This window comes from Mus musculus, chromosome 1 (assembly GCF_000001635.26).
Source record: "Mus musculus strain C57BL/6J chromosome 1, GRCm38.p6 C57BL/6J".
NCBI lineage: Eukaryota > Metazoa > Chordata > Mammalia > Rodentia > Muridae > Mus > Mus musculus.
Window position 1 is genome coordinate 162,122,666 of NC_000067.6, and position 14,047 is coordinate 162,136,712.

The following is a 14,047-nucleotide window of genomic DNA, read 5'->3' on the forward strand; positions in this document are numbered from 1 at the left end:
TAACTTTGCCCAGAGCACCGACTCAAACACCTTGACTCCTCAGCCGCCTCTCTGGTGGCTTCAGTCTGGGGATGCCCTGCTGCAGCAAACCCCATACTGCCTGAATGGAAGATCCTGTACAGAAGTTCTTTGAAATCTACCCTTCTCACGAATGGCCAGGATGTAGACTTATTATTTAAAACGGAAGTCTCCAAGATGAGTCAGGAGAGTCAGTTGGGGTCACCTACAACCCCCTGACTTTTCTTTTCCTTTAGAATGAGTCATGGGTTTTCAATAAAAAGAAGAGAAGAAGGAAGAGGAAGAGGAGGAGGTGGAGGAAGAAGAGGAAGAGGCAGCCTGGCTAAATCTTTAACAAATATTAGGAATTCATTGTTATTCATGAACAGTCACGTGTTTAAAGACTGGTCTTTCTGCGTCCATTTCTTTCAAGGGATGATTCTCTGCTTGACATTCTCTCAAAGAAAGCCTCCAGAGACATCGGCCATGTCAAGTCTGTATTTTAGAACCATCCGTATACTGGTCTGTAACATGTGTACAAGTAGTAATTGCTCCCCTATCATTAATAAACATTGGCTGGTGCTTGCTTTATGCTTCTTAAGTGGAGACACTCTCCAGTCCCAAGTCACAATGTTGTTCTGAAGAAGAGGGCAGAGTTGGTGATAGAGGGGGTACTTGAGGTGGGGAGAGGGCAGTGTGTTCCGAAACAATAGAAGAAAAGCAAACTTGCTGTGAAGGACATAATTTGTTGTTGTCCTTGAACTTCACACAGCCATGTTGGGCTCATTCATTACCACAGCCTTCAGAAGAAAACCCTCTGAGGGTCAGTTAGTACCTCAGACCCTGACCCAAACCCCACTGGGGCTCCAGCAGCTTAAGGAACAAGTCCATTCTAAGTCCTTGGGAGAAACAGACTAATTACAAGCTGCTGGTTTGATTCTATCAGTTCTTTTGTTTGAAACAGGAATGGCTGTGGGGGAAAACAATGTTTAATTCCCTAGAAAAAAATAGATACAGACTACTCATAGGTGTCTCAGGCACAAAGAATCCTTCCAAAGCATTCTCATGACATTTTGAAAAGCCCTAAAGTACAAACTTACTACCCCCTCCCATCTCCAGTAAAGGCAGAAACAGTTATCAAGTGGAAGATCATATTCCTATTTTATTTCAGGTTTTAATTTTAAAAACAGAAAGAGAAGAATTTAAATTGATCGCTTCAAGCTATGAGCATTTCACACTCAAGCAGTTTGGAGCTTCTCCTGAGGATTTATCTTAGCTGTGAAATCAGTTGCCACCACCTTGGCTCACAAAAATAACACAAGATCCTATCTGACTTATGTCTTAAGTTAGCTGGTAAACCAAATCTATCAAGTGGGCAGTTAATGTTGGTTCTCCCCCCTCTCTGATGGCTCTCCTTTGAAATCTCTCCCTCCCACCCCTGCTGCACGTAGAATTTCCTAATGATGTAGTTTCACAACTGGAGACACTCATACCAGGAATTTTTGAAGTAGCAAAACCTGGGAAACTATGATAGTGCACAGGACCGGAGTCCACGTGACCTCGGTTGTGTTGAGTGTGGGGTGGAGTAAATACACAGACTGCTTGAAGGGATGATGGCTTATACCACTATAAATTCCCATCCATACCATTACTAACTCCCACCAAGAGAAAACATAGCATTCATCTTTCTAGGTTGACAGAGTGAAATTGTGACCACTTACAACATCCACAGCCTGACAGTCTGCAAAACCCCTGCCTCATGTGAACTTGACTGTCACAGCAGAGAAGAGAAGGGAAAGCTTAGGATGAGAGAAGGAAAAGTCTACCTTTTGGGTATCTTCTAAAACTTTAAAAATTCTAAAGACAGAAGAAAACCTGAGGGCTGGAAGGGTTGCTCAGTGGGAGAGCATTTGCCTAACGTGTACAGGGCTCTGGATTCAATCCCAGGCACTGTCGGGGGCAGGCACAAGGAGAGGGGTGAGAAAATAAAACCTTAGGTTTGGTACTGGGTTAGATCTAGATGTTAATATTTACAGAGCATTTTTGAGTAATAGCAGTAAAATGATAGTAAAAAGATTGAGACAATTTATATAATACATCTTATATACTTCGAGGATTTTTTTTTAAGGTACCATCTTAGAATTTCATTTGGGTTTAAACATCAGTTCTATGGCATGTAAGTGAAAATGCCCCAATTCTTCATTTAAAGAAATTATTTACCTTTGTCTTCAAACTACAATACTTCCTCTCAGCGTATAAAGCAACATGGCTATCTTCAGTGTACTGGGGTCTGAGGTTCTGGCTTCTAGAGTTCTGGCTTTTGACCTACAGAATTCTTCTTTATTAGCAAGTAGCAACATTTGTATCTTCTCCATGTAACAGGAGAGGACTGTATAGCACTCATCCATTAATTCCTTCATGCTCTTGAACTCCCAAATGGACAAGGATTAAAATGTTCAAAGCTCTAGGATCAAATCAATAATCAGCCTTTCAATGGAGGTGAAGGTAGTTACAAAATCTATAACACTGTTTAAATTACTTTAACACTGTTTAAATTACTTTATCACGTTGTTTGTCTTAAAATCAGAAAAAAAGTGTCACATGCTAAAACATCTACTCAGGTTCTCTAGCTCTTACACATATTGTTTATATTTCTTATAGGGATACATCTGAAACCTGACTGCTACCAGTAGTGTACTAGTGTTCTCTCCTGGAGGAGACATCAGAGGCCAAATGGTCTCATACTTGACTCTCTTTCTCTCTCTCTCTCTCTCTCTCTCTCTCTCTCTCTCTCTCTCTTTGTCTCTCTCTTTCTCTTTGTCTCTCTCTCTCTTTCTCTCTCTCTCTCTCTCTCATGGATATATGTGTGTGTATACACATATATATGTATACACATGCATATATGTGTATATATATATATATGTATATATATATATATATGATTTTAATATATATTCTAATATATTTTCCACATCCATGTGGAACACAATCTTTTAGGGCTGGCATTGGGTATTATTCTTTGGCCAGCATATTTGTTTAATTTAGCATTCCCACAAGCAACTTAAACATAGTGTGTGTGTGTGTGTGTGTGTGTGTGTGTGTGTGTGTGTGTGTGTGTGTTCCGAGCTTGGGAAAAGCCATGAAGTTAGAGAAGTGGTACAAGGAACTATATGGATCTTTATAACCCATGTATTCTGTATAACATTGAGGGTTATTAAGAGTTTCTACTCTCAAATTAATTTACTGTTTCTTCCAGCAGACATTCATAGGTAGAGAGGATTACAAACATCCCTGGTGTAAGGATGGTCCACCTACCCACCCTCGTGGGAAAAGTATGGTGGTGACAACATTATTGTCTCATTTCACAGTGTTGGGTTCTGAGCTGGCTACAGAATGAATCTTCATCTGACTCAGGAAACTTGAATCCGTGCACAACAGTGCACAGCACTCTGGGAAGCAGAAAGCAATGCCTTAGGCATTGTATCAAGAACAGTGAAATAAAAAAATATTTCATCAGGTGTATTATTCATGTTCCTTAGATAAGCATAACTGAACTGGATTCCTTTGTAATAGTTCACTTCCTAATCCAGAGGAATATGTGTTGACCTGCGAAGATTCCAGTAACCATGAGCATTTGCCCTCCTGACTTGAAGAGGAGTCCCTGATTCCTTTGAACAGATATTCAACCACGTCCATGTAGATCATAACCTTTTAGGGCTGCCATTGGGTATCTTTTTTTTTTTTGCCCAGCATATTTGTTTAATTTATCATTTTCACAAGGAACTTAAGCATGAAGCATGCTTAATATAGAAACACAGCCATGAAGGTATAAAATGGGGTAAACCTGACCCCAACTTCATTTTCAACTAACAAGTGGAAAAACATACCATCCAACAATGAGAAGAAAGGCCTATTCTTTTCAGAACACCTAAAGAGCATGCGGTTAACCACAGGACAACCACAGGACAACATTCTTTGACATTTATTGAGTGTCAGCAATGAGCTGGGGGACAAGGTGGAACAACGAGACATCCTAAAAAAAAAAAACCCACTTTCTATAGGAAAAGCGGGGGGGGGGGGAGATTGAATGGAAATACACAGTGTTATTAACAAACCATATCCTGAACTCAAGCTACAAAGCAGTGTCAAAGAAAGAATGCCTTATTTTAAAAGAAAACAAAGCTTGACAACCCCAAGGAGTGTTCAGAAAATGCCCTGTGGTTGCCCTACCAACCCCTTAGACAGAAATGGATCTCATCTGGCTACCAAAGCTGACATACCTGAGACCAAATGGGCCTTAGCATGACCTTCAAGCTGAAGGCCTGTCTGGGGAGGGCAAAGACCAGCACAGTGAGGCCATTATGCAGACACAGTCCCCCCTGAGAGGAAGCGTGGCATTCCTAGCAAAATCAAATGGAATAAAACCCGGGGGGGGGGGCATTCCATGCACAGTTTAGAGCTGCAATGAAGTTCAGGAGTCCTCTTACTCAGACTTAACTTGGAATATATGGTGGGGCAGTAAAGGAGAGAGCAAAGTTCTGTGAAGCACCAGGTGAGTCTAGACCCCAGGTATTTGAGATGACATGCTTGAAAGAGCCGCAGGATGGCTGAGAACTACATGTTCTTACCTGCAGCTTAGGTCGATTAAACCAGCCTGGGTGTGAATTTTGCTCTCCCCTAGCACTGAAGTCACTGTGACCAGAAACAAACCCTTCCATTTATAAAAACTCCTAGCACTGGAGCCCTGCTCAGAATGGCTCTAAAATCTGCTCGGCAGACTCATAAAGATCATATTAATTCACTAGGACACCAGAGGCTTTTTAAAAAGGGATGTTAAAGGTATCAATTCCCACACCTGATGGCGTGGGACCACAGAGAAACAGTTTCAGACTTTATAGTGGAAAGCTGAAAGAACAACTGAGTGAACTCCTAGCCATCACGCCACAACACAAACAGCAAGGGCTAAGACGTTTATTTTCAGGAACTCTGTAAGCAGGAAGGTGGTGGGTCAGCTCCACACAGAGCTTTAAAACTGAGACTAAAAGCATTCCATGAAAATGTGTAAGACCTGAGAGCTAACTGCAGAGCTCAGACAAGAAGATAAAAGCTTTTCACTGTTTTCCTTCATGGACAAGTCTGGTTAAGGCATTGATGGGATTCTAGTTCATGCCCCCATGGTCAACATTTAAACGACAGTGTCAGAAGCAGCAAGGAGATACTGGACCTGGGGTATGGTTCCCTTATCACAGAGCATCTTAATATGGATGTTAGGTCTTTAACCTAATGAGGAAGAAAAGAGGACAAGCAAGCTTATCCCTAAAGCCCCAGGGAACTCTAGGAAGTCATGATATTTTATCATACCTACTCTGTCACCAACTTTGACATTCCAAGGGGACTCCTAACCCTGAGCCTTCTGTGGGTCTGCTGTTGTAGAAGACAGGGGTAAAAGAATAGAAAACAAGAGAGGCACTTAGAAGACTTTTTTCCAGATTAGTCAAGTTATTCATCTAAAGACAAAAAAAAAAAAAAAAAAGGAACACTCTCGTTGCTGTGAGGTCTTGGTTCAGAAGGAAGCAAACTTGACAGCACAGCTTCAATACAGTGGGGGAAGAAGATTGAGCAGTGGCCGACAAGAGTTATCTATGAAAATGACTTCAGTAAATACACAGCTTCTGCTTCATTTGGAGCATCAAAGACCAGATGCCTACAAGGTAGGCCCAAGTCAATCACAAACTCCTTGGAGACAACGGAGGAATGTGTATGTCTGGTCATATGTGCTTCCCTTTCCTCTGAGTTTAGCTTCTTCCTATCCAGAAAAGGTGGGCAATGGGTTAGTCAGCATTTCCCATCAATTGCTTTGACCTATGCTACTTCCTCTTTAGGACAGTCTTTTCTGTTTCCTCTATATCCCTTCAGGGTGTGAGCCATGGCTGTGATGCTGATGGTGTTGATGTGGGTCCATCCTGTGTACCAGCACTGCCCTGTAAGTGCTAGAGTGGAGTACACACTGTCATTTACTCTTGTTAAATGTGACCAGAAACACTACAGTCCATTGGTTTCATGTACTAATTGGTCTCTTAACGAGACTACATTTTTTTCCTGTTTTTTTTTTAAACTTATGAGTGGGAAGTGGATCTATAGATCACTCAATTGTTCTATGCAAATGTCATCAAACATAATCACATACTCTATTTCATTTAGAGTACCAATACAGACACACCCACCTGACAGTGAAGAATTGCTTAAAGGTCACTTTGAAAATGGTAACAGAATAGAAATGTAGGAAACAAGAGAATGAGGGACCAGTCATCTTTCCTAATGGTTTGTGTGTACCCTGAAGTTCAGACTGGCCTTCCATGTCACTGCAGCCCTTAACCCTACTGGAAGTCAGGAAAACAGCTTTGTGTTTCTATAATCTCATGACAATGAAAATCTCACCCTACAAAAAGGAAAGCATCTCTTTTTCTGCCTTGCCACTGGATGACATCCATTTTAGAAATCCAAAGGTTTGGTGGCCAGTGTCCTCAAAAGGATGGGAAACAGGACCTTGGAACATATGTGAGAACCAGGACCCTCCGAAGACCACATCCTTAGGCAAAGGATAAATTGAAACAAATTAGTCCCCTACCAAAGAAAGATAAGTGGCAAGTTACCATGGCCTGAGCAAAGATGAGTCATTTAAACTAGAATGTGGGTCCAAAAAGTGAACTATGACAAGACACAGAGGGCTATGCAACCCATGAAGGGAGGGTTTAATACATGGCAGGGCAGTGGGAGACAAAATCCTCTAGCATGTATCTAGGTGGGATTTATAAAGAGAAACAAAAATGGGAAGAAAAGAGACAAAAGAATATGAAATCTCAGATTTTTAGAAAGCTATGAACTCTCAGAATTAAGAAGAACCATAGATCCCAAAGAGCAAACACGAAACAACATACATCCAGGTAGACAAATTCTACTTAAATTTCAGAATGCCAAAGATAAAAGAGATCTTTAGGAAATAAATACTACCCTGAGGATTTTCACTAATTAGCAGCTACAGACAGGATTTCTTTGGGTTGTACTTCCACATGGAGAACAAGGAAACCAAACCAAAACATAGGTTTAATGCAAGAAGAAAGGAGAAGAAGTAGTGTGGTAATCATGCCAGTAAGCTCTTGTCACATTTACATCCGTGGTCTACTCTGCTGACTAAAGTAGTAGGGATATCAAGGAAGAATTCAAACCCTGGCACCAACAATGTGGAAATCAGAAGAGGGGTATTGGGATCAAAATGTCTTGGGTGCCCCAGTACAGGGGAACGCCAGGGCCAAAAAAAAATGGGAATGGGTGGGTAGGGAAGTGGGAGGGGAGGGTATGGGGGACTTTTGAGATAGCATTGGAAATGTAATTGAGGAAAATATATAATAAAAAATATTAAAAAAAAACTCCCAACCCCCCAAAAAATATTTTGAGCAACTGAAATACAATTCAAAGGGATGCGGGGGGGGGGGGGGGGGAAGAAGACTAACTTACAACTTTAAGATGAATAGGATGTCAGAGTATTAAAAAAATACAAAAGAGAATAAATACAGTGTATAACTACCAAACTTGGGAAAAGTAAACCAAGAGGTCAGGAAGTGGGTGGTGCTATATAGCAAGGCACAGTGAAGACTAAAAATGACATGCAAATTAAAGTCGAATAACTCAGTGATGATTACAAAATATAAACAGGCTAAAATCAGTAAGGCTCCCCCTAACAATTTTTATTATATTTAAAATAAAGAAATCCAGATACATGCTACTAAAAGGAATTAAAAGGTACACTGATAAAGAATTAACCAGAGGATATACTATATTGACATCAGACAGAGCAAAGCCTAATAAAAAAAGACCATTATGAGAAAGACTATTATAGAACCGTTCCTTAAAACCACGAGGCATTCTAAGTGTGTTTGTTAAGATTTTGTTTTTATTTTAATGTGAATGGGCATATGCATATCTCTAGGTGTGAATATGTACGATGACTGCAGTGCTCTTGGAGGGTAGAATAAGGTGTTAAGTCCCCTAGAGCTGGAGTTACAGGCAGTTGTGAGCAGCCTGATGTGGGTGTTGCCTACAAAAGCAGTATGTACTCTTGGCCAGTGAGCCACCACACCTACCCTAGGAGTTCTATGTTTTAGTGAATATAAGGAGTTCTATCTTTTAATGAATATAAGCATGGATTATCCTCAAAACACATAAAATGGCAATTGAAAGACCTGCTAAACTATTCACACTCACAACAAAGAGGGTAAAATGTAATTGTTTATAACTATTTAACTGTCTCTCTGGTCGGTTCTCTCTGGAATTACTCTGCCTTCAAGCTTTTCTGTCTGTTTCATTCAGTTGTGCTTTAAAGCTTAGAGGGACAGGCTACACAGTGGCTGCCTAATGTACGTGTTGAGTGTTTGAATTAGCCAAGATGAAAACAAGATAGTAGCAACAGAGACCAGATAATGCCATCAACAAGCGTGACACAGAGACCTCCACTTCTAACGTGTAAAGACAGGCTTTCAAACAAGCATGGCAGACTTAAGAAAACTCAGAATGTGCCAGACCTCATTCTCTGACCGCAGCACAATTAAGTTAAAAGTAAACAACAACAAAACAATAAAATTCTATGCGTTATAAAACGTAAAACACATTTCTGAGTAACTCAAAGAGAAGGGAAAACCTAGAGGAGACTTAGCAACAGAACCGAAGCCTGGCGAAATTATTATAACTGCTGTTTATGGCAGTCAGCTGAAGACAATAAGGGTACAAGCTGATGAACTGCACATACAAATGAAGGCTGGCAACACAAACACCAAGAAGATATATGGCTGGAAATAAAAAGGAGACTATTGAAGTAGAAAAATATATGCAATGAAGAATAAGAAAGCCAAGAGCTGTTTCTTTGAAAATAATTCAAAACTCTGACAAGTGTGATCCGGGAGAGAAAAGAGGTGAGGTTTAATATTAGAGATAAAAGATGCCAAATCTCAGACACATTAAAAATAAGAGAACAGTAAGATACTTGGGGTAATTTATTTTAAAATAAATGGATTGGAGAATTTGCTAGAAAACATGTTATTGACCTAAGCTGGTCCAGATAAAATATAAAATATAGAATATCTCTACAATGTACAATAAACATATTAAGTTAGAGTTAACCATCCACTTGGCAAAAACAACTTTTGGTGTTGGTGGCTCCTTAGCCCCCACCCCAGCTGAGGAGCTACTGACAGTTCATGGCTTCTTGGGGGAAGAACAGCCAGGTGTTTTTATAAGTGTGACATCTGGTAGGTTGACTATGCTCCAGAGGATAACCCCATACCCATCTGAATAGGGGAAGACTAAATTAAACTTGGTGGGTTTTTTTTTTTTTTAAGTATACAATGTTGGTAGGAAGTGGAGAGGTAGCGGATGGATCTGGGAGGAGTTGGGGGAGGTAAAAAGGGGGAATATGATCAAAATACACCAAACACTGATATGAAATTCTCTAAGACTTAATAAACATATTTTTAAAAACCCACCTAAAATCCTGATGATGTAAAATCTAGATGATTTTAGCAGTGACTTCCATCAAACATCCATCTACAGGTTAATCCCAGTTTTAAACAAAATTATTACAAAGAACAATTAGGGTTTAATGGCATATGATTGTATGAGGCTAAGATCCTTGATGCCCAAAGCTACCAGAGGTGGCACACAAAGAATATTTCTTGCTCAGTATTCCTTATGAATGTAATTGCAAAAGCTTCAATAAAACACTCATCATTTTAAGGCAAGAGTGCATGGTACATGTGCTTCACTTTGAATGTAGAAGATCAAGGATGGCTCACCATTAGAAAACCTAACAGCATGTTTCACCACACAAGCAGATTATAGGGGGAGGGAGGGAAGTCACATAGTCTTCTAGATGAAGGTATTGCTAAAATTGATCCATTTGCCTTGGTTTGAAAGCTTACACTGAATCCTCTATACCGAGGAACAGGAAGAATGCTCTGTTCCTTAAAGGATATCAAGTGTTTTTCAAAAACCTTTTCAAATTATTCTCTTTGAAATCAGAAACAGAATGAGAATGCCTGCTTATGATTGGCACTGTCCTGGCAGACTCAGACAGCACAAAAACCATTCAAAGGGCTTAAGATTTAAAAGCAAAAGCTGACAGCAAATATAGTGTTTGGGCGTGTCTGTGTTCTGGCAGAGGTCTCTGCAGAAGTAACAGAACTCACGATCGTTTTAGAGTTCAAGGTTTCCAGAAGACAGAAGATCTAGATTTTCCAAAACCTAGAATATTCTTACTTTGGTGACTCTTGTACTCTCTAATACCCATGGTTCTATTTTTTTCCTGTTTGAAGCCCTTTAATAACAACTGAACCTTGCGGGTGGGCGGAGCGGTAGCATTTATTGAACTTCCGGTATGACAGAATTCCCACAGAGCACACCCCATCATCAGATTCTTCAGGACCCAAGAAGAGCCCAGAAGAGCACTGAGCTCGGCCCCAGAGGATCGTGACTGCTCTGACCAGTCTTTTCATTCGTTATCATTTTCAGTGGTGTTTGTCTATTTGGCGTTTGTTGCTATTTTGCTTTGTTTTGTTTTCTTCTGCACAGTGGACTTTCAAATAACACCATGTCCTCCACAGTGGGGGAAATTCCATTTCAATATTTTATTGTAGAGTGGTATTTAATTTTCTTTCCCCTTGATTCTTTAAATGGCTTGTTCTTGTGGTTTTTCCAAGTATTTTTGTATTCTGAGTCACTCTGAGCAACTGACTGGGAATGTAGGAAGAAGGCTTTTGCTGTTTTCATTAACTGTCTGATTGACCCTGGGCTCCTCACTGAACCTAATCAAGTAACTTCTTCATTCATTGCTAAATCAAGATACAATGTAGCCTGTGAACCTGGGTTAAAATTAGACCTGCTACCTAATGACTCACTTCTCCTTAATTTACACAAATTAGATTTTTTTCCTATAACATTTCCAATTGAAGAAAAATGGAGACAACCCCTTCATTCTATTTGTCTGACTTTAGTGCAATTCCATGTATCATTTGTTCAATTCCACTGATTAATTTTAGTGAACAACCACAGCTCCTGGTGATAGTCAGTGGTAGGCACTTAAGTCCTGATGCTCTCCAGCAGCAATGATGGGAGAGATTAGAAAAGTGTCATGAGGAATATGCAAGGAAGGGGAGCAGGTCAAAGTTCCTATGCACCCTCTACCTCTAGGGTGAGAGGTCTGTCTGAACTGTGTGATCTTAAGAAAGTCAAAAGAACTTGGAGAAAGTGCTTCCTACCTTACAAAATGGTCACCCACGCCTTCCATCGTTTTAACCCTCTGTGGGGTTGGTTTATTTCCCCCCAACCCCACCCCCAAAAGTGAGGATTTGTAAGTTTGTAAAGTGTAAACCCTGATATGGTGGACCATAGGTAGTAAAATGTAGTTTTAAGAAAGATTTGGCAAGATTTTAGTGTCTGCTGAGAAACCAGGAAATAAACTAGGATTTGACGATCTTTCTGCCTCTTGTGTTTGGGACTTTTGAAGCCATAACCCATGGTGGATGTTAAAAATAGAAAACAAAGTCTAAGGAAAGCCAGTGTAGTGGCACTTGCCTGTAATACCAACACTCGGGAGGTAGAGGTAGGCAGATTAAGAGTTCAAGGCCAGCTTTGGCTATAGAATGAATTCCAGGCTAGTCTGAGGTACCTGAAATCCCGATTGGAAAAAAAAAAAAAAAAAAGTCTGAGGAAACCTCTTAACATAAAAGCTGCTGCACTGTCTTACCTTTGCTCGGTGTTGAAGAGTGCGAAGACGTGCTTGCTGGACATGAAGCCCTTCTCCACATCCCGGACCTTCAGGTTGTCCAGGGGAAGCATATATTTCTTTTCTTTCTCCTGGGATACAGAGGTGAAAGGAGGGGATGTTAATAGAACATCACACCAATGGCAACCAACACACCATCCAAATCAGCTATCACTTAATAACACTTGATTACTTTACCTCGATACTGTCACACACTAGTTTTACCCCAGTTTCTGAGGAATGCAAGTTATCTGAGACAGGAGAGTACAGGGACTCTCAACACATGGGGTGGGGGAGGGGAGTGTACGGGAAAGACTCAGATGGAGAAAACACATGCTCCTCTCTCCTTGCCCCCTCATGTGGGTCCCCTTAGATGTTTTGAAATGTTAGTTTGATATTAAGAATTTAGCCATCTGTTAATATTTAACAAAAATGTTCTGGTCCTAATTCAATGAGAAATGCCAGATGGATTTCATTTCACGTTTTATTTGCAGCCTAAGCAGTTTTGATAGCCAGCATTGGCAGGGGAGTGTGGAAGCACAAGGACCCTGGTATGAAATACCCCATAAACTGAGATAAAACACAGAAAACCTTCCCTTCATTTGGGTCTAAGATAAAGTATAGGTTCACAAAAGGATCTTTCTACATAGCTCTTAAACACTCCAGTAAGCTTTTTGGCTCACTGGAGAAGAAAAACCTGCTAGGAGTAGATTGATATTAATTAACATAACTTCTCCTTTAAAACAGACAAGTCTATGGATATTGAAAAGGTAAGGTTTGTGAGTGTAACCAAACCACGTTGGTTTAAAACAGATAAGAATATGGATATTGGAAAGGTAAGGTTTGTGAGTGTAACCAAACCACGTTGGTAAAACATACCAAATACCAAAGAGTTACTAGAAATACTTTTGCCGGCTGGCCCAGGGACAATGAATAAATGCCGATCAACCTATATAACAGGCAAGAGGTAAATACTCAGATCAGGGAGCCCAGTAAAAACCTATTAGCAGGTTACCTTAGCACAGCACTTGTTAAATAGTAGTTCCCCTGTATGAGGAATAACTAGACCTCAGCGCAGTGGAGTGCCTACTCGTAGCTCTAATTCTTACACACATCTATTGGTGCCTATGGGAACCATGCCCCACGCCCCCATGTTTGCCGGGGCCTTGGCTGCTCCTACTGCATATAGGCTGCTTGAGAGCTCATGGCTCTCAGGAGCACACAGCGTGTGCAGTGTTGGACTGCAGGGGATATCACTGGTCTTGCCATTTTCCGCTCCTAAAAAAAAAAAAGAACTGAGTACCTCGGAGTAGCAGCTCCCCCCCACCCCCCGCCCCCAAAAGACTCTGTACTTAACCACAAAAATAAGACCTTGAAAAGAGAAAGGCTGCAAAAGTTGGATGACGCTGGCTGGAAAACAAAATGGCTGACCTGGCAAACAAAGCCTTCAAAGCATTGAAAAAAAGATAAAAGGGACTCAGTGGGAGCCGAGGAGGCCTAGGAGAAAAACCATGCATGGGCAGAGAACTGTGAGCCCCTTCCACTATTTCCTGTGTAAAATTAATAATTTATTCATAAATGCATAGATATGCTAAATAGCAAAATATGTAACTCAAGAAAATGAGGTCTCAGGGCAGCGTCCAAGTTCCTTAAAACATTTGTCAAACTATTTTAGGGCAAAATTCTAAGAGGCCAGACTAGATTGAATAAAACCCTCTCCAATACATAATCAAATGAAAACGCTTGAGACCCAGAGAACATTTTTTTTTTCTTTTTAAATTGGATGTTTTTCAATGCCCTAAATTTAAGCAGCTGGGTTTTTATTTTTTTATTTTTTTATGCACCATCCTATTCAACCTTTTGAAATGATGGATTGGCTTTTTTAATAGGAAATCTGCATTTCATTGTAAAGATGGAACACAATGTCCTTGGCTGGTGTTCTATAGAAGCAGGCCCCCCTTTGTACTGTGTTTTTTAGCCTATAGGGAGGACTGACAATCCTGCAAGTTTACATCAGCTTCTAAACGCTGGGGTTAAACATTCAGATGCAGACAGGGGAGGGAGAAAAGTACAGGCTTCACTCCTGAAGAAGGAGCATTAAACGGCAGATTTAGCTAAGGGTTTTGAGCACATGGTATTAGATTATTTCATAATCACACGGTTTAAGACTGACAAAGAAGACAGTTTCTTATGACTGGCTTGGGTAATTAAATTGTAAGTTAAACAGAACTAAACGGA

The 14,047-nt window shown here is 40.5% G+C and overlaps 1 protein-coding gene across 7 annotated transcripts in view; it reads right to left on the reverse strand.

Moving 5' to 3' along the window:
* Nucleotides 1-14,047, reverse strand: part of Dnm3 (dynamin 3) — a 495,872-nt gene that overhangs the window by 140,216 nt on the left and 341,609 nt on the right. For all 7 annotated transcript variants that reach the window (XM_006496604.4, XM_006496602.4, XM_006496601.4 and 4 more), the window contains one exon: nt 11,792-11,901. In XM_006496604.4, the coding sequence (XP_006496667.1) occupies nt 11,792-11,901 (110 nt within the window). The remainder of the gene's footprint in view (nt 1-11,791; nt 11,902-14,047) is intronic.